Here is a 19,296-nt window from a genome sequence, read left to right on the forward strand (position 1 = left end):
CCGCTCCGAAATCGGAGCGGCCTTGGAGGGAACTTTCCTTTGCCCTCCCCTCACCTTCCCCTCCCTTCCCCTACCTAACCCACCCGCCCGGCCCTGTCTACACCCCCCCCTTACCTTTGTCGGGGGATTTACGCCTCCCGGAGGGAGACGTAAATCCCCGCGCGCCAGCGGGCCTGCTGCGCGCCGGGCCGCGACCTGGGGGCGGGTACGGAGGGCGCGGCCACGCCCCCGGGCCATAGCCACGCCCCGTACCCGCCCCCAAAACGCTGCCGACACGCCCCCGGAACGCCGCGACGACCGGGCCCGCCCCCCGACACGCCCCCGACACGCCCCCCTCCGAGAACCCCGGGACTTACGCGAGTCCCGGGGCTCTGCGCGCGCCGGGAGGCCTATGTAAAATAGGCTTCCCGGCGCGCAGGGCCCTGCTCGCCTAAATCCGCCCGGTTTTGGGCGGATTTAGGCGAGCAGGGCTCTGAAAATCTACCCCATTATGAACACACTGCATGTAATTGTATCTCTGAAGAGATAGAGATGATGATCATAGATGATAAACTAACTAGCTCTAGCTAGAAAACTCCCATTTATACAAAAGTCACAGATCAATAAGACAAAATCTCCATGTTTCATGGTAAAGACAGCTTGCTTATGAAGACTGGAAGTATCATTTATGCTCCATTATGCTTACAAAACATGGAGCTTGGTGTACAAATGATTCTGTAGGGGGTGTTTGTAATTTACATGTTTCACTACGTGTTTGCAATCTTCCAAGTAACAACAGTGAACTGGACTGATTCATCCCTCTGAATATTAAGAACCACTCAAATCTTTAAACTGCATAATGCTGCTTCAGAGGACGGCATGAACTTGTCTCTCTACAGGTCAACTTAAAGGTATGCTGTTTAAAGATAAAGCAGTTCATAATATAGAAGAATGTCATATTGGGCTTTCATTTTCAAATACTTTGATACCACCATTCAGTACTATTCTTTGAGATGAATAACGTTATATTGAGGTACGCTTATGTGAAACTGAAAAATTGTTGATACAGCTGTCTCCTACAAACTGCATGTTCAAGCCTTGGCACATTGTTAGTGCATTGCTTAATAAGATTGAACTCTTGATGAAGCCCGATCATGGGTGAAATATAGGCCTTTGTTGAGCCTTATAAACAGATTACAAGAAGAAGCCTTGTGAAGAGATGTTTAGAGCCCTAACAAATGGACTATAAGATCAAGCCTCTGCTGAATTTTGGAGTTGCGCCATTACCTGACACTTGTAGAAATGTTGCATCTCTTTCAAGCACTCTATTGAATTTGTGAACCTATAAGCCATATGCAGATGCCTCCCCTTTAAAAACACATACATAATCATCTTTAATTTGGATAATACCCTTTGGAAATTGTTCTTCATAGGTCCCTCCGGATGCCGCCCCTACAGCGAAACATGGTCGTTTTGGGGGATTGTACTTTTGATACTCCTCTGAAGTTCATCATATAAAGCTGTTGCCTTGACAAAACTTTTGCACTGTTGTAATTTTATTCCACTTGAAACAGCACTAATGCCTGGTTTCACACCCTTCTTTCTGCTACGTGCTCTTTTATGTGATCCATATTTACTCCACACTAACGTTTTGCAATTTACTGATATCATTGGGCCATCAACTTTATGGGCAGTCAATGACATTCAAGTCATATCAAATTGCCAGAAGGCGCTACACCAGAAGTTAATTATGTATATATTTTTTAGTCTAAGCATCATTTGTGTATGGTATAAACACACTACACAAAATGGTGGATCATTAGACATAGTTCCTTTGTAAGGGGAAGAACCTGTGTATTATTTTAGGGTCAAACAATGAGTCTTTCTCCTTTTCATTTAGTTGTTACTTACGGGAACACCATCAGCTCCTTTGAAACCTGTAACGCCTCTTTGTCCCTTAAATATAAAATAATGAATGAAAACATCAATATATTTTGAATAACACAAGAGAATATATTTAGAAATATATTTAAAAGTTATTGAAGCTTACTGCATCTCCTTTTGGTCCAGTAATTCCTGGATGTCCCCGTTCACCTTTATCACCTTTGCGCCCAGGTAAACCGGGGATTCCTGTTAAACCTGGTGGCCCAGGGAATCCCTGCGGTCCAAGAGGACCTGGTTGACCCTGTAAAAAAAAAAAAGAAGACTATTGTATCAGAAAGCTCTTCAAAATTTTATTTTATTTATTTATTTATTTATTTATTTATTTATTTATTTAAAGGCTTTTCTATGCCGACATTCGTAAGGCACATCATGCTGGCTTACAATGAACTGATAAGAGGAAATACAGAGAACAAAAAACCAAATCGTAGATAAAACAAGAGAAGTAATTCAAATGGGAAATAAATGCAGAGAACAGAACCAAAATCAGGAACTAATGACTCTTTAGCAGGAAAGGTGTCCAGAAGTATAGTTGGGGATGTTTGCTGGAGAAAAAGAAATGAGGTCTTCCCAGAGAATGTATTTAAATACAAACTAGGATTATTTTGGAGCGGGATAATGCTTTACCCATCTGTACATAGCACTTCCTTTCCTGCACCTGTTAGTAAGAATGGTAATTATTTTCAGTACAGAATAAAAATAATTATAAATTGGAATAATAATATGCAAACATGATCATATTTCTTTGGATACATTTACTAGTTTCAGTATCTTTTTCTGGAATAAGGGAGGTGAACTTCCCTTGTGATTTTGTAGGAATCTTTAAGCAAAAGCAATACAGAACAAGGTTCTCCACTCTTAGGGTTTCTATATTTGGCTCTGCAGTGAGACGTCGAATGCTCTTTGAGAGTTGTTTGGGAGATATTTTGGGGTTTTGAGATGCATTTCAGTTTGGTTCCTTTCCTTTTCTTTTTTTTTTTTTTTTATTTGCACTTGATTAATTTTTCCATTCAAAACGTAAGACAATTCTCACTGTTCAGAAAATAGGAAAACATTTTCCTGTAAACATTCCATACAAAAAAAATTACATACAAATTAACAAAATCTTTAACATTGGTATACGTTTCTCCTATAGGAAATATACTGGGGGTGCATATATGGGAGATAAGTTATAATAAAATTACACTCTATTATAAAGGTAATTGGCATAACATTGCCAACAACATTATTTTAATTTCAATCCTACTTAGTATTAACTAGGGGTTACAACTGTAATCACCCTAGAATTTACAAATGATTTGTTGCTCAGAATAATGAAATAGTTTGGTTCCTTTTCTAATAATGCAATGATTTAAAATAAAAGTTGTAAACATTTTTACATCTGACATTATTGAACCTTAGGACAACTATGGTTTATTAAATGAACAAATATATGAAACAAAAGCATATCTGCCTCTCTTTGGCACCCCCCCCTTAAAGAAGTGATAGAGATGACGTGCCCCTCTCAACCCGCCCTTGTTAAGACCTTCTTCTCTGCGTCCATACTAAAGCAAGTACTTGTAAACCATTCTGTTGCTCCAATCTTTGCACACTGAGTAAGAGTTTGGAGAAGTGGGTCTTAAAGCAACTAGAAGAGTTTGTGATGAATCAGGGCATTTATGATAAACAGCAATTTGGATTTCGAAAGGGGCATGGAACTGAGATCTTGATGGTCTCTTTGTTGGATGAACTTTATTGTGCATGGGACCTTAACAAATCAGGAATTCTAGTCCAATTAAATATCGCTTAGGCCTTTGATGCCAGTTCACATGATAAATTTTTGGGCTGGCTAAAAGAAATTGGAATAGGAGGAACCATATTTCAATGGTTTACCTCCTTTTTAGTCAATAGAAAACAGAAGGTCAAGAGCAATGGGAAACTTGGGGATGGTAAAGTGTTCATGAAGGGGAACCACAAGGGTCTGTTTTATCCCAGATATTATTTAATATTTATTTGAGTCCATTAGGCAGATTGTTATCTGTGTTAGGATTAGTGTATAAATGTTATGCAGATGAAGTGCAATTTTTCATTTTGAGTAATAAACTTGGAGAATTACCGTTGCAGCAATTTCATCAAGCTATGAAATTGATTCAAGAGTAGTTAATGCAGCAAGACAAACTTTTTATGGTTAGGGAGTCCCAAGACTCCCCATTAATGTTTGTAAATCTGGAAAATTGCAAATTACCAGTGAAAACAGAATGTGGTAATTTGGGGTAATATTGGATTCAGCACTATCACTGAAGGCACAGGTGAAGAGAGATGCCCAGAAAGCATTCTTCAAATAGAAGGTTTAAAGACCATTAAGGAATGTTTTCAAATGATTATTCAGGCTCTGGTTTTAAGTTATCTAGACTATTGCAATGCTATCTGTATAGGAATGCCAGCAAATTTGGTTAAAGTGCTTCAATTGATACAGAATGCTGCTTTGAGAGTGATCTTTTATTTACCATGGGGGGGTATCTGTTAGACCTTACCTGCTGAAATTACATTGGCTTCCAGTTACATACCAGATTAAGTTTAAGATATATTAAACTATGATGCAAAATCCTTATAGGTTGGCAGGTAAAATTAGAACATTATGCCCCAGCATGCTCACTAAGCTCATCCTCTGAAGAATTGTTAAGCTACCTTCGGTAAGAGATTTCCAGCAAGTCAGAAAAAGGTTCAATAATAGCCCCAGTTATGTGGAGTGAGAAGCCACTTCGGCTATGTCAAGAACAAGATTATTTGCGATTCAGAAAAATGATAAAGGCAGAATTGTTTAAAAAGACATTTAATGGAGAAGATGAGTGAACGCTAATTTGAGCTGGAAGAAAATTAACATAAGTTTGTAAAAAAATGCTATTTTAGATTGTTGTTTTTAATGAATTAGTATTGTTTTTATGTTTTATGTATGTTTTTTGCAAGTTGTGATACGTCTTTTGAATTTACTTGAAAACACAAACTTTCAAGATCATATAGGTCTCTTCTTTGGATGTGACCTTCCTGTGTTTTTCATATTTGTCATATGCTATGGTGTGTATTACTAATTGTTATTTTTTTGTTTCTCTAAAGGTTGTGAATTCATAATTCTTTGCATAGGATGTTTTGTTGTGTTGCTTTTTTCATGCTGTAGAGATCAGATGTCATTGTTAAGCTGAGCTTCCTTTGTTCAGTTGATTGAACTGCCAAATCACATTGCAAATAGTGGTAGCTTCCATTCTGTGGACAGAGTACTAAGTAGCCTAATGATCCTGGGGAAAACTGAATTTTCTGAAGGCTGTAATACCTTTTATTGAATTGCCATAAAAATTATACAAAGATAATGTGGCACAGCAGCTTTTGCGATCACTTGAATACCTTTTCCTAATCAATCCAAGTCTTTCCAAATTAATTGGGTGAGCAGTAAGTACCAGTAAACATATTATTCTGTACTCTCTGCATGTCATCTGTATGGCTATATCAACAGCTAAACTCTAATTCAGCTTCATACATGAAGACAGACTTGATTTTTAAATCCTAACATTTACTGAAGAAAAACAAACTAGAGAAGTCACTGGAGGATAAAATGGAAATAAGAGCAACTGGAAACCACCTTTTAACTGAGTCACAGCCCGCTCTCCCGGCGCGCGCACAGGCCAGTGTCCTCTGAGCGCGATACAATAAATAAATAAATAAATAAATAAAAATATTTAAATTAGGGCCCGCGGCAAAAAGAGACGCTAGGGACACTAGCGCGTCCCTAGCGTCTCTTTTTGGACAGGAGCGGCGGCTGTCAGCGGGTTTGACAGCAGACGCTCAATTTTGCCGGCGTCAGTTCTCGAGCCCGCCGACAGCCACGGGTTCGGAAACCAGACGCCGGCAAAATCGTGGGTTAACAGTGCGCTGCGCCGGAGCGCACTGTACTGTATTGGCCTGATTGTAAGCAATTCTATATCGCGTCTCTAAGTGGGCGGTGCAGAGGCCTCACTGGATGGTGCTCCTGCACCTCTCCTCCATTGCTCTGAGAATCCAGGATTTCTTGCTTGGGAAGGACAATTTTCAAAAGCCATTTATTTATTTAAATTTTATTTAAATTAATTTATATACCGGAGGTTCCTGTATAATATACATATCACCCCGGTTCACAAAGAACAGTAACTATCGCTACAAATAGCGGTTTACATAGAACAGAATAAAAGAAGTTTTACATTGAACAAAAACAAAGTAATAAGTTTTACATTGAAGTCAGCATGTGTAAATTTCTGATTAACAAAGGAAGAAAAAAATAGATCTGAATAACTCGTTGTGGGCTTGAAAAGACTTTTCTTCGTGTTCTTGGCTCTAGGGGAAAGCTTGTTTGAAAAGCCAAGTCTTAAGTTTCCCTTTAAATGTAGAGTGGCATGGTTCTAAACGAAGGTCTGGAGGGAGCGAGTTCCAAAGTGAAGGGCCTGCTGTGGATAATGCACGTTTCCTCAGAACGGATTTCACAGGTTGTGTGATTAGTCTGTTCTGATAGGCGCTTCTGGTTGGTTTCACAGATGTGTGTAATTGAATTTGGAATGTTAGGTTGAGAGGTGCGATGTTGTGTAAGGCCTTATGTATCATCATTAAAGACTTGAACTGGATCCTGTATTTAATTGGAAGCCAGTGGAGATGGTGGAGAATTGGGGTGATATGATCTCTCTTTTTGGCATTTGATAGAATTCTTGCAGAGGCGTTCAGGACCATCTGAAGTGGTTTGATGGTGCATGCTGGAAGGCCTAGGAGGAGAGAGTTACAATAATCCAGCTTTGGGAGTATGATGGCTTGTAAAACCATGCGGAAGTCTCTGTATAGGAGGAGAGGTTTGAGTTTCTTTAATGTTTGAAGTTTAAAGAAACATTCTTTTGTTGTGTTGTTGACGAATTTGTTGAGACTGAGTCTGTTGTCTATGATGACTCCCAGATCTCTAACTTGTTGTGTGGTGGAGAGCCCTGTGGTGACCGGATGTTGATTAGTGTTAGAATGTGAGGAAGGGGTATAGTTTTCCGGAGTTATAATGAGGATTTCAGTTTTGTTTTTATTTAGAACCAAGTTGAGGCTGGTGAGTAGATTGTTGATAGCTGACAGACATTTATTCCAGAATGATATGGCTTTGTATATGGAATCTTCTATAGGGATGAGGATTTGAATATCATCCGCGTATAGGTAATGTCTTAGCTTAAGGTTAGTGAGAAGTTGACAAAGTGGGAGTAGATAAATATTGAAAAGAGTCGGGGAGAGGGATGATCCTTGTGGTACCCCCCTTTTGGATTCGATGGTGTGGGACTCTTTGTTATTTATCTTGACCTTGTATGTTCTGTTCTCCAAAAATGATTTGAACCAGTTAAAAACTACTCCTGTAATGCCAATGTCTATTAGGCGTTGCAGGAGGCATGAGTGGTTAACGGTATCAAACGCTGATGAAAGATCAAGGAGAGCGAGGAGGCAAGGTTGGCCCTTTTCTAGGTTGAAAATGATAGTGTCTGATAATGATGTTAATAATGATTCGGTATTCATAGACTTGCGAAAGCCAAATTGGTTTGAGGTGAGGATGTTGTTTTCGTCAAGATATTCTGTAAGTTGTTTGTTTACAACTTTCTCCATAACTCTGGCAATCAACGGGAGGTTTGCTATGGGTCTAAAGTTTGCTGGGTCTGAGGTGGGTAAGTTAGGTTTTTTGAGGAGCGGCTTGAGCATGGCTAACTTGAGTTGGTTCGGGACATGTCCTTGAGAGAAGGAGCAGTTAATAATGTCTGCTAAAGGTTTGGCTATGGTGTTGGAGATCAGACACAGTTTGTTGTATGGAATATGGTCTGATGGATGAGAGGATGGTTTTATCTTCTTGAGAATATTCTCTATTTCTAGAGTGGATGTGAGCTCAAAAGTGTTGAGTAGTGTTAGTGAAGTGTTAGGTTGTTTGACATTTGGGTGCGATGGTTGTTGATCTGTTGGGAGTGGTGGTTGAGCGGTTGAATGAGGTGTTTGTTGAGCGGGTGATTGCGAAGATTGGGGGGTGATGTTGATTACGTGTTTTGGATGTGTAGATGGTCCCTTGAGGGGAGCTAGAAGTGAAGTGATTTTGTTGTCGAAAAAGTCTGCTAGTTCGTTCGCTTTAGTGAGTGCTTGATCGTCTGGAATGGTCGGTGCCGGGGGTTTTGTGAGGGTTGATACATAGGAGAAAAGAGCTCTTGAATCAAAGATGAGGTGGTGGATTTTTTTGGAGAAGAATATTCTCTTTGTTGTGTTGATGTTGTTTCTGTATGAGTTAAGGCATGATTTGTAGATGAGGAGGGTGGTTGTAGATGGGTTTTTTCGCCAATTTTGTTCCTTGCATCTCAACTCGTGTTTATGATTTTTTAGCTCTGGTGTGAACCAGGGTCTCCTGTTGTCTTTGTTTGGATTGATAGATTTAGTTGTCATGGGGCAAATTTGATCTGCAACCTTTTTAGTGATGTTGGTCCATGATGAAGTTGCTGAGTTTACGTCGGATAGGTCTAGGTGCTCAAGTATTTATCTGGATAAATACTAATTTACCCAACTAAAAGTGCTGTCTGGATGCCACCCATCCTTAACCCAGCTAACAGTGCAATTCGCAAACTGTTAGCCAAGTAAAGGGGGTGGTTTTTTTTTTAGATGAGATTAGGGAACAGGTGCACATTGTATTTTCAAATGTACATGTGCTAGCTCCCAGCCAGTTTTAGCCCCCACAAAAAGCAGGAGCGAAGTCCACAGGCCACTCGTAGCCCTGGGCAATTTTCAAAAGGAAAAGCAACTTCCCCACTGAAAATCTGAATAAAGTCTGCAGGTTGCAAAAGTGCCATGGGCCATTTCGAAGACTGTTTCTCTTTATGTCCAGTGTGCTGAGAGCGGGCAGGGAGGGGGCAGAGATTCCATGGGTGGGGGGCAGGGGAGGGACTCACAGTCCCTGTGCCGTCCACATGGCCGGAGATCCTGTGTGCATCACGGGCCAACCATTTTTTACAGCAGCTGCTGTAGGAGCTGCAGCACAGATCCTGTGTGCTCCTTCTGTATCTCTGTCCGAAAAACAACACCTTTGTACTTTCCCAAAGACTCCCAGCCGTGTTTATTATCCAGCAGAAAGTGACCTGTTATCCAAATTTGTTCTCCTTCTTCCACTGAGAAAAAAAACCCATCATCTTCACACGGAATCTGGGAAGTAAACAATTTCTCTCTTCTTTCCATCTTGAAGAGCATCTATATATTGAATCAGATGTTTAACTCTTAGAATCAAGTTATCCCCAAGACGCATGCACGTTAAATTTGACATCCAAGCAGCACAATCTAAAAGCAAAATTCTAGTTCTAGATTTCAAGCTTAATGGAATTATGCAAAGTATCAGGTTCTTCTACCAAATGTATGCAAATATATCTGTTGAATATTATGTGTAGATATCCTGAAAACCAGACCTGCTTGCAGTTCTGGTCTTCCCTCCTGATTTAGATGAAGGTTGAACATGCACAATGTGGAATCCTAGCACCATAATTTTCAAAAAGAGATAAGTAGCTATTTAACATTTTAAAAATAAAAGCCGAAATTTTTGCAGCAGTTTTACAGCAGTTGCATACATGTGTTAGAAGCATTACTGCACTCTTTTGAAAATCTAGCCATGAGAGAAAGCAGCAGTTTGTAAGGCTAACACTAGATGGCACTCAGCTAGTGCGAATGAAGTAAATATTCTCTTCTCACAGAGGTGTCTGCAATTCTGGGACTGTCATGCCAAAAAACAGAAAAATACTCTGCTGAAAGAGTAAGCTATTTAGTGCCGGTCTTTGGGTCGGGTTTGCTGGGCAGTGGACCGGGACACCCAGAGATAAGGGGCAATCGCTTCCCAACACGTTTGAAAGGACACGAGAATATAAGAAGTGCCATGCTGGGGCAGACCAAGATCCAGCAAGCCCAACATCCTGACTCACCAGTCTGGGCCACAAGTATCCAGCAGATCCCCAATAGTTAATCTATTTCTTGTATCTCTCTCCCAGGGTTAAGCACTGGCTTTTTCACGACTACCTGGTTAATAACTATTTATGGATTTTTCCTTCAGGAACTTGCTCAAGCCTCTTTTGAACCCCACTATGGGGCTGATGCAATATAGTGCGCTCAGCCTAGCGCACAGCTTAATGCACGGTTGTTTTGGACATGCTAGAATAACTCCCAATGCAATAAGGGGATTAGCATGTCCAAAACACGCATCGAAACAACCACGTAGCTAATAGCGTTCATCACATATAAATGCCATGTAGATGAGGCTATTAGCTACTGCCCCTGATGCAGAACCCGGCACCCAACGCACTCTCGTTAATGCAGCAAACTTAACGCCAGCCCCGGAGCTGGCGTTAAGTCATACCGCGAGCCAAGGGCTCGAGAAAAACAAAAAATCCTGCTGTCAGTGGTTCCTCCTACTTAGCATCGTTGCAATATTAAGATCCACTGCTTGTGGGGACTGAAATTTACAAAAAAAATGGAAGGGCTTGAAAATAATAAAAAAAAAAAAAAATGTATGTGGGCACATAATAAACACGCTGCGGGTGTGCATGTATATTGTGAGTGTGAGTTATCTGTGGCGGGATAAAACGGATGCGTATATTGAGCATCCATTTTCCTATCCTGCGCACAGACAGGTCTCCAGGTCAACCCGTGTTTTTTAGCACTAGGGATTCACAATTTGTCCCTTGCGCATCCTTTTTAGCATGGCCACTAAATTTATGTACTGCATTGGGCTGTATAGGAGCTGTAGATTTGTGCGTGTTAGGAAAACGGACAAGCGCCTGTTTTATTGCCTGCTTTTATTGCATCAGCCCTTATGTTAGTTGCCTTGAGCACGTCTTCTGGCAAAAAGAGTACATAAGCTTGATTGTGCACAGAGTGAAAAAATACTTCCTATGATTTGTTTTAAATCCTCCGAATGCTAATTAAATAGAGTGTCCCCCTAGTCCTAGTGTTGTCTGAAAGAGTAAAAACTGTTCCCTATTTACCTGTTCCACCCTACTCATGATTTTATAAATCTAACTTGTATCCATTCTTAGTAGTTTCTTCTCTAAGCTAAAGAGGTATAATCTGTTTAGCCTTTCTCCAACCCCTTATAGTTTTTGTCACTCTTCTTTGTACCTTTTAACAAAGTAACATAGTAAATATCGGTAGAAAAAGACCCAAGAGATCCATCCAGTCTGCCTAGCAAGTTTTTTTAAGGGTAAGTGTCACTCCGTGCAGGTTACCCCATGCCTTCTTTTATGGGTAGTAAGTATGTCCTCTCTCTTTTTTGAGATGGCGTTACCAGAACTGTACACAATACTCAAGGTGCAGGCACACCAGGGATCTGTAGAAAAGCATTATGATATTCTCATGGTCTTGAAAGCTCATGAACTTGCCGTGGTCCAGTAAAAGGTATTATAACTTACAAAGATCCTACTTAAAGCAAGTAAGAGTGTTACCAACGCAAAAACAAGTGACAGTCATCATGTTGTGGGCCTGACTCTTTCACCAGAAAGTTTCTTTGGCTTGTTGGTTAATCAAGTTCAGAACTGAAGCGACAACGGTACTAACAGAAGTCCTCTAATAAATCCTTATAATATCGAGGACAGGTTTTTAAGAAGTAATCCATGGAGACTCCAATTGCAAGTGATGAAATAGTAAAAATATTGGACCCAAGAACTCCAAAGCAAACTCCTTTATAAGAAAATATTTACATTAGACCCAAAGTAAACCTAAGTTGAAAATCACAAGTGCGCACTTACCCCTTCCAAAGCCGTATTGTAAAAGACCGTCATCCCAATGATGCCAAGTAGTTTGCCAATAATATATTGCTCTTGATATCATACTTCCATATTTATAAAGAATGACCCACACAACAATACTTCAGGTACATCGGAACAAGAATTCAGTCTTATAATTATTTATCACATTAATGTATATGAAAATTCCCACGTAAATAACAGCATATTAAATATTGAATATTTAAAGTGGCTAGGCACATTCAATGACAAATCAAGCACGTTGTACATTCCCTTCACCCCAAATTAATGAATATTACTATAATTTCTATAGAAATGAAATGCAAAAGTATTTATGTCATAAATTGCCCCCTCCCAGCTCATAAGGAACATAGCAATGTTGCCATGATAGCATGCAGCATCATAACCAAATACTGCATGTCTAGATGAAAACTCCAAAACGTTACAATAAATCAATCTACTGCTTGTGATATTTTTTACCTTTTCAAAGTTCAGAACACTGACATGATCTGAGGCACAGCTAACAGGTTATTTTTCAGTCACAATGAATATGCATGCAATGGATTTGCATGCATTGGAGACCCTGTGTATGCAAATTACCTCATGCATATTCATTATGGATATCCTGAAAACTAGATTGCTTAGGTGTGCTTCCAGGACAGAGTTAAGAACCATTAATGTACAAGCAGCCAAGACTCTGAATTCACCTCAACAGAAAACAAGCTAAGACACTCTGTGCTATCATGGAAATGCTGATCTAACGCATGAGTTACAATGGGACTTGCATGAGCATTCCATTTGTTATTGACTGTGCACAGCAATACTAGTCTATAAAGGAGTGTATGATAGATTCTCCTTCACAGTCCAGGACCAGGCATTTAAGACAGCCCACAAGGGAATTCTGGCTGGAGGGTGGTGCTCCTGAGAAGAGGGATAGGACTCCAGAGTCAGAGAGAAAGAGGCACCAGGGAAGAGAAGGAAGCTTAGGAATGGCAAATACTGATTAGCTATGAATTGCATTGCTGTCTTTTTGCTTTGAAAATGGCTAAGGTAAGCAGAGCTGTTTCTGTTTTATTGTCCTGTAATTAATAAAAGGTTTATGAGAAAACAGCCAGAGTCCAGACTGAGTCTGTTCTCTGGCCCAAAGACCGTTCAGGGTGTCTCATATGATGTCAATTCAGGGATTTGTATGCTAAGCCTTGCACAGGCAGAGACCCATGCCAAAAAGAGAAAAAAAAAAAAAGAGGAAAAGAAAGGAGATTTTTTTATTCCTGGGGCCTAGCTACAGCTGTGGTTGAGAGATTAATTTACAACAGGCTAAGGGGAGTAGCTCCAACCTCATAGAGGGACATATAATAACAAGTCAGAGCTGGATAGGCAGGTTCTTTTTTCCCTGAAGAAAAAGGAAAAGTTTTGTTGTGTATGTACTCTTGCACAGGGAAGAGCCCTTCAAAGAAAGCCTCTGTGCTACCGAAGCTGATAAGCTAAAATGAAGCAATTAGTGCAGATCCTTGCTGAAGGGCAGCAGCAAATCCAATCCTACATGAACAGATTACTCAGCTAGCTCAAGCAATGTAAGCCACCACAACAAAGACATTGCCATTGCCCCCAATATTGTATAAATGAAGGCTGGTGAAGACCTGGATGTATTCAAGGAATTTTGAAAGGACTGTCTGCATGGATAGCTGGCCAGAAGCCATGTACCTGGCAATTCTGCTTACAGGCAATAGTTTAGTGGCCTGTCAAGCTGCCAATACAGATGGGAGAGCTAGCTATTTGAAATAGCAGGTTACACTATGGAAACATGCCAGCAACAATTCTGGGGTGGTATCCTATAGCCCAGGGAAAGTCCACAAAGTCTTTTCCATCAATTAAAGGATGCCAGATGGAAGTGGCTACAGCTAGAGGTGAAAACAAGCCTTGATGTAGCTAATCAGTTTCTCCCAGAGCAGCTTCTGGACAGGTTGTACCGGCCGATGCAGAATTGGGTGTGTTGACACCCAGGGCTCATCCTGAAGAAAGCACTGGGAGTGGCAGATGCCTTCCATCAGGCTCAAATGATGCCAGAACTAATATGGAAGCTACAAAGGCAACCCACACTGATAAGTCTTTCCGTACCCTGAATCTACCAGAGCTTGGGTAGGGATCTCGTCTAGCTCAACTGAGATCACAAAGTTCTTAACTCCCAGATGGAGAATACCAACAAAGTTATAGCTATGAAACTTCGCTAGATTGTGCTCCCATTCTTCCTCAAAAAAATGCACTCCCAGTCTTTATCTTTAAGCAAGGGATAGTCTTTGACAACGTGTTCTTTCACTCCATAATAGGAGAATGCCAGCAGGGCTTGTTCTCCTTTAACTTCAATGCTTCCTATAAAGAGTTCTTCATTCTCTTCTTTACCATAGGGGCAATGCTCCTCTGACCAGCACAAAGCAAGCAAAATGGAAAAACATCAGAAATCTCATTACTTGTTCATGCAGGTACAACATGCTCTTTCATTCCACAACCCTCAGAGCAGGACAGCTCAGGTTCTGTATTCTAGTCATAGACCCCAGGCCCACCAGCTAGTTTTAACTGTGGGAAGAGAGGCCATTTAGCCACAGATTGTTGCTATGCAAAGAGCAACCTATGGAGATCGCCTGGTGACTAAGCCAGCACTGAAGATTAAAGTATCCACTGGCAATGTAAAACCTTCAAAAGGGGGCTGATTGCTGGATTGGAGGTGAGAAAGGGTATCTGAGGTACCCACATGAACAAGTAATGATCCAGGAGGAAGATGAGAGTGGCGGTGCCTCAAGCTGAATCCTCCAACCTTTGCAATCAAGGCCCAATCTGCTTTAAACCACAGGGGGATATAGTGTCTTGCTTGGTTCAAAGTGCAAGTTGCTTCCCAGTGATAGAGTAGAAGGATGCAGTCCAAGGGACAGCCACTATCCTCCAACTCCTGCCTGCTGGATCAGCAGGGAGTGGGATCACTGGGGGAAGATGGGAGGGCTGAGAAGGGGCTCAGCATGGGGATGTTAAACTTGGAAGGGAGCAATAAGTGAAGGGAGAGGTGAGAAAGAGGACCAGATTGGGAGAGAGGGAATTAAAGAGGGGACTGACTATGTATATGTGTGTGTGTGTGCTTGTGTATGTGTGTGTGTATGTGCTGTGTATGTGTGTGTGAGAGAGAGTGAATGCAGGATTAGGGAAGAGTGAGAGGACCAGGGACAGGGGAGAAAAGGGGATCATGGGGGGGCAGCGAATAGGGAAGAGAAAGGGTAAGAACATGAAGGGAAACAGAACTAGTGCCAGAGTAGGAACATCTTCATCTCCCCAATCAGGATCCTCTTTCACCTGATCCCTATTTCTTTCTCCCATCTCCTAGAACCACATTTCTCTCTCTCTCTCTCTCCCAAATCTCTAAACCTCCCTCTTCCTCATCCCAAAATGTATTCTATCTTCTTCCTCTTTTGCCTCCCATATTAGTTTTCCTTATTCTTTGCCCCCCATCTCTGGTCCTCTCTCCCTTGTTTTCCCCATCCGAGGTTCACTTGCCGTCTCCTCTCCCTATCCCCTCTTCCCTCCGTCCCCCAAGTACTTGTTCAAATAGCCAAGAACCCTATCCTCACTCAAAACAGAAAAGTAAATGAAACAGATGCAAAGGCAATGTTGGAAATCAACTTTATTTTTATAAAGAAGTGACATTATGTAAATTGCAAACTTGCAAAAAGAACGGCTGTCACAGAAAACTGGAGGTTGTGACTATAGCTATACTCATCATGGTTTTCAACTACCCGTACCCTTGGCTAAGTAAATATAACTATAATGTCCAGTAAGAATGCACATCACAGGCCATGTCTGAAAACACGCGATCATTTCAACGGATATCAACATTGTAAACTAACCAAAAGCATTTTTTTTTTTTTTTTAGAGTTTGTTTCTTCTCTGTATGAGCAATTCTATCACATTAGAAAACAGAAAATGCATCTAATATTTTAATATTTCCTACTCTGTAATAAAGATGCTGGCTCTTGAAATGCTTGACAAGACTGTACGGTGCTGAAGCGTGCCACGTTTCTGAAATATTATACACGAGATTCCCTCCTTTCCTGAATACTGTTTTTCTTCCTGTGATATGCACCTTTTCAGAAAAATGATCTTGTCCCCACCCCCCTACAAGAAACTTCAGTAGTCTGACTTAGCTGGGAAAAGAAAAAAAAAAAAGTACTCACAACCCAAAAGCACAGAGGCAATTTGCTGAGCAAGTAGGTGGTAGTGTTCAAGACTTGGAATTAGCAGTCCCAGAGCACCAGAGGTCAAAGGACTTTAATGAGGATTCCAAAAGCATGACTCAGCTTTCACATCGTCCTTCCAGATGGGGGGGAAAAAGTGCATCTCTCTACCAACGGGTAAATAAAGATTCATCCCTTCAAGCTTCTGAAACCCACATCCGTTCCTCGAGACAATAAAACAGAACATGCTCTGACTTCTTGACCTCCTGTTTTTATAAGCATTTCTAGATGTTTCCCAAACCCTTCGGATGTCTCAGGAAGTTTTAACTGTCACCTCTGGGCAAAGGGATAGAAAAACATCCTCCGGGGTAAAGATGCTTCAGTGGAACCAGATTTTAATTTTTTAAGTTCTTCATTTAACAGCCCTCAGAAAAATCTGGTAGATCAGTAGGGATATTCTAGAGCATGTCTGGGAATCTAGGTAAGACCTGTAGAGCAAATTTAAACAGATGCTTGAATTTAGTTCAAAATATACAGAAGCGCAGTTGCGCAGAAACAGATTTAAAACAAATACAGCACGGTCTCCAATTTAGGTTCCTGTTAAATGAGTTTGCAAACGACTTTCAAACTGATTTCAGATTGCGTCTGCAACTATAATTGCAGCCGAATTTTAAAAGCCCCGAGCGCCCCCGGAGATACATGCACAAGTCAGGCCGGCGCATGCCAAGAAGATTTTTTAAAAGCCCCCCCCCCCCCGAGGACACGCGTATTTCCCGCTGCATGCACAAGTAAAAAGTTTCTGAAAAGGGAGGGGTAGCGTGGGCATGGTCTGAATCGGGGGGTTGGGCGTGTTGGGGCCTAGACAATAAACGTGCGCGTAAATACTAAGGCGTCCTTGCGCATGCTGGGGCCACCTGGTGCATAAATTTACTTCTGCTATGGATGGCGTGTAACTTTTAAAGCAAAACAATTTAGGAAAATCAGTGAGGTTGCAAGGGTCGGGGCTTGCAAATCCTTATTTGTAGAATGTCATCTCAGATAATGATGGAAATAAATAAATAGAGCAATTAAAATATTCACATGTTGCACTGACATCAAATGAGATTAGAACATCATGCTTATCCATCCATCAAACTCTCCCTGTCATCAAATGTCAGGAAAGGAAAGAGGGAGGTCCCTAATCAAAAGCATTCAGCCAGCTGAGAAGTCAGCTGTGGAATAAGTGTTAAAATTCAGCCGCCTTCCCAGACTCCTTGGCTGCGGATGTTCACCGTATAGAAGGGAGCCGCCATTGGACACTCTGATGCGTCTGATACTAGGGCCCAGCGACGAGACACTTAGGGAGTGCGTGTGCATCGGTGCGCACATTTGGCGCATGTTGGCGGGAGACTTGGGTATCCACCCCGATGATGTCGTCACACGCTCAAGACTGCTTAGTCTGCCTGGACATGGGTTCATTGCCTCAGCAAGAAGGTCTCCTAGTTCCTGCTTCTTCTGGTTCCAGTCTTCTGTCTTGCTTAAAGCCTTCGGCTCCAGCTTGGTTCCGTCTTCTCAGCTTCAGTCATTGCCTGTGGCTCTGCTGCAGTCTTCGGCTCTGCTTCAGCCTCAGCCTTGTATCAAGTCATCAGCCTTGCTTCAAGCCATCCTTGCCTGACTTCAGTCGCAGCCTGGTCTGTGTGTAGACTTTTGAACTCAGTCATAGTCTGGCCTATGCCAAGACTTGGTCACCCACCACTGTCATGGGTCTCAGGACTCTACCTACGAGGCTGCATCATGGCAAGAGGGGCTCATGCATACGCAGTTCCTTACAATAAGTTAGAGGTGCTCCGGTACTGTAACTGGGAGGAGTTCAGTTAGCTGGCTAATTCCAATATTCAGAGTAAGTCAGATGACTTAGCTGGCTAAGGCTGGTCAGATCAAAGCCAGTTAACTATAAGATAGCTGGCTGTATTTAATAGTGTAGCTGCACTATTGAATATGCTTCCAAAGGTAGCCGGATAAGTTTATCCGGCTAACTTTGCTATCCATACTGTATCTGAATATGGACCTCCAAATTTCTTGGATAAAATAGCTAAGTTCATTTTTCATTGATGAAGAAATTTCTCATAAGAGATGCCGGTTTCCTAGGGGTGATACAATTCATTCTAAATGAAGAATAATCTGAACTTTAGAAGGTACAGTTTTTTTTCTTTCATGGGAAGACTGCATATATAAACAAGAATGTCAAAACAGTAAAACCTTTCTAGTAACTTCTACAATTATGAGTTATTATCCTAGGCTGTCAAAAAAACCCAAACGTTTGGTTGTGGCTATGCAGCTGAAAAATTATTTGCAAATGTTTCTATAGAATTATGGAGATCATGTGAACTCAGTTGAATGCCACAAATTAAGTTGTTGATATGCTCCTATCACTATACTCTTACCCAACATACATGGGATTTCTACCCATATAGTTTCTACTGAGCATTTAGTGTCTTGTATGATCTTTATCCTGTTGGACTCTATACTCTCCGGGACATAAAGTGCCACACCCTCATCAAGTTGATCCTCCCTATCATTGCGATAAAATTTGTACCCTGATAAAGCAGTGTCCCATTGGTTATCCTCTGTTAAGGTTTTGTATGTTTGTGGGCCCCTGGGTCGACGGGAGTGATGGTACCACCCACAGGGAGGAGCCCTGTGAGTCTCACCGTCAGGAGGTGAGGTCTCGGCAGGCTTCAGACACAGCTGTGGAACAGAGTCTTTATTAGAGAGAGAGAAACTGCCAAAGAAGCGGACAGTGCAGACACAAGCACAATGTTCGTGAGATGGGGTAGACCCAGAGGGAATACCTCCTAGTAGTAATCCGGTAATGGTCCGCAGAGCAGGGTACACTGATATGGTCCTCTCGTAGAGATGGCTTGGTAGTGGCCTGCAGCACAGGGTACACCAGCGGGGTTCCTCAAGTAGATCAGGAATGGTAGTGGCCCGCAGCACGGGGTATGCCAGAGGATTCCCACAGATGATGGTATGGAGGAGGTGCACAGGATGAGGTGCTCATAGGAGGTCCTATGAAGGTGAACACGATAGTGGCCCGCAGCGTGGGGTACACCGGAGGCAGGAAGTAATCCAAGGATTCAGAGTACACAGCAAGGTGTGTTCCAGCAGTAGTCCTAGGATGCAGGGTAGAGCAATAGCCCAAGGCAGAAGGCCCTCCGAGGAGCGGATAGCCAGAGACAAGGAAGGGCCCCCAAGGAGTGGGTACCCAGAGGGTGTCTCGCCAGAGTAGGAGATGGAACAGAAATCCGTAGCGTGAGGTGCGGAATCAGCAATGAGGAAACTCGTTACCAAGTCATCAGTGGTCAGGTTCGGTCGGCTTAAGTATCGGGGAGTGGAGACATCATCAGCGG

The 19,296-nt window shown here is 41.8% G+C and overlaps 1 protein-coding gene across 1 annotated transcript in view; it reads right to left on the reverse strand.

Annotated features, from left to right (window-relative positions):
- Positions 1-19,296, reverse strand: part of COL4A2 (collagen type IV alpha 2 chain) — a 367,855-nt gene that overhangs the window by 147,473 nt on the left and 201,086 nt on the right. The window contains exons 5-6 of the mRNA XM_029604712.1: positions 2,030-2,164; positions 1,891-1,935 (exon numbers count right to left, since the gene is read on the reverse strand). Of these exons, the coding sequence (XP_029460572.1) occupies positions 1,891-1,935; positions 2,030-2,164 (180 nt within the window). The remainder of the gene's footprint in view (positions 1-1,890; positions 1,936-2,029; positions 2,165-19,296) is intronic.

The sequence above is a fragment of the Rhinatrema bivittatum genome, chromosome 5, assembly GCF_901001135.1.
Source record: "Rhinatrema bivittatum chromosome 5, aRhiBiv1.1, whole genome shotgun sequence".
In the NCBI taxonomy this organism is placed as follows: Eukaryota; Metazoa; Chordata; class Amphibia; order Gymnophiona; family Rhinatrematidae; genus Rhinatrema; species Rhinatrema bivittatum.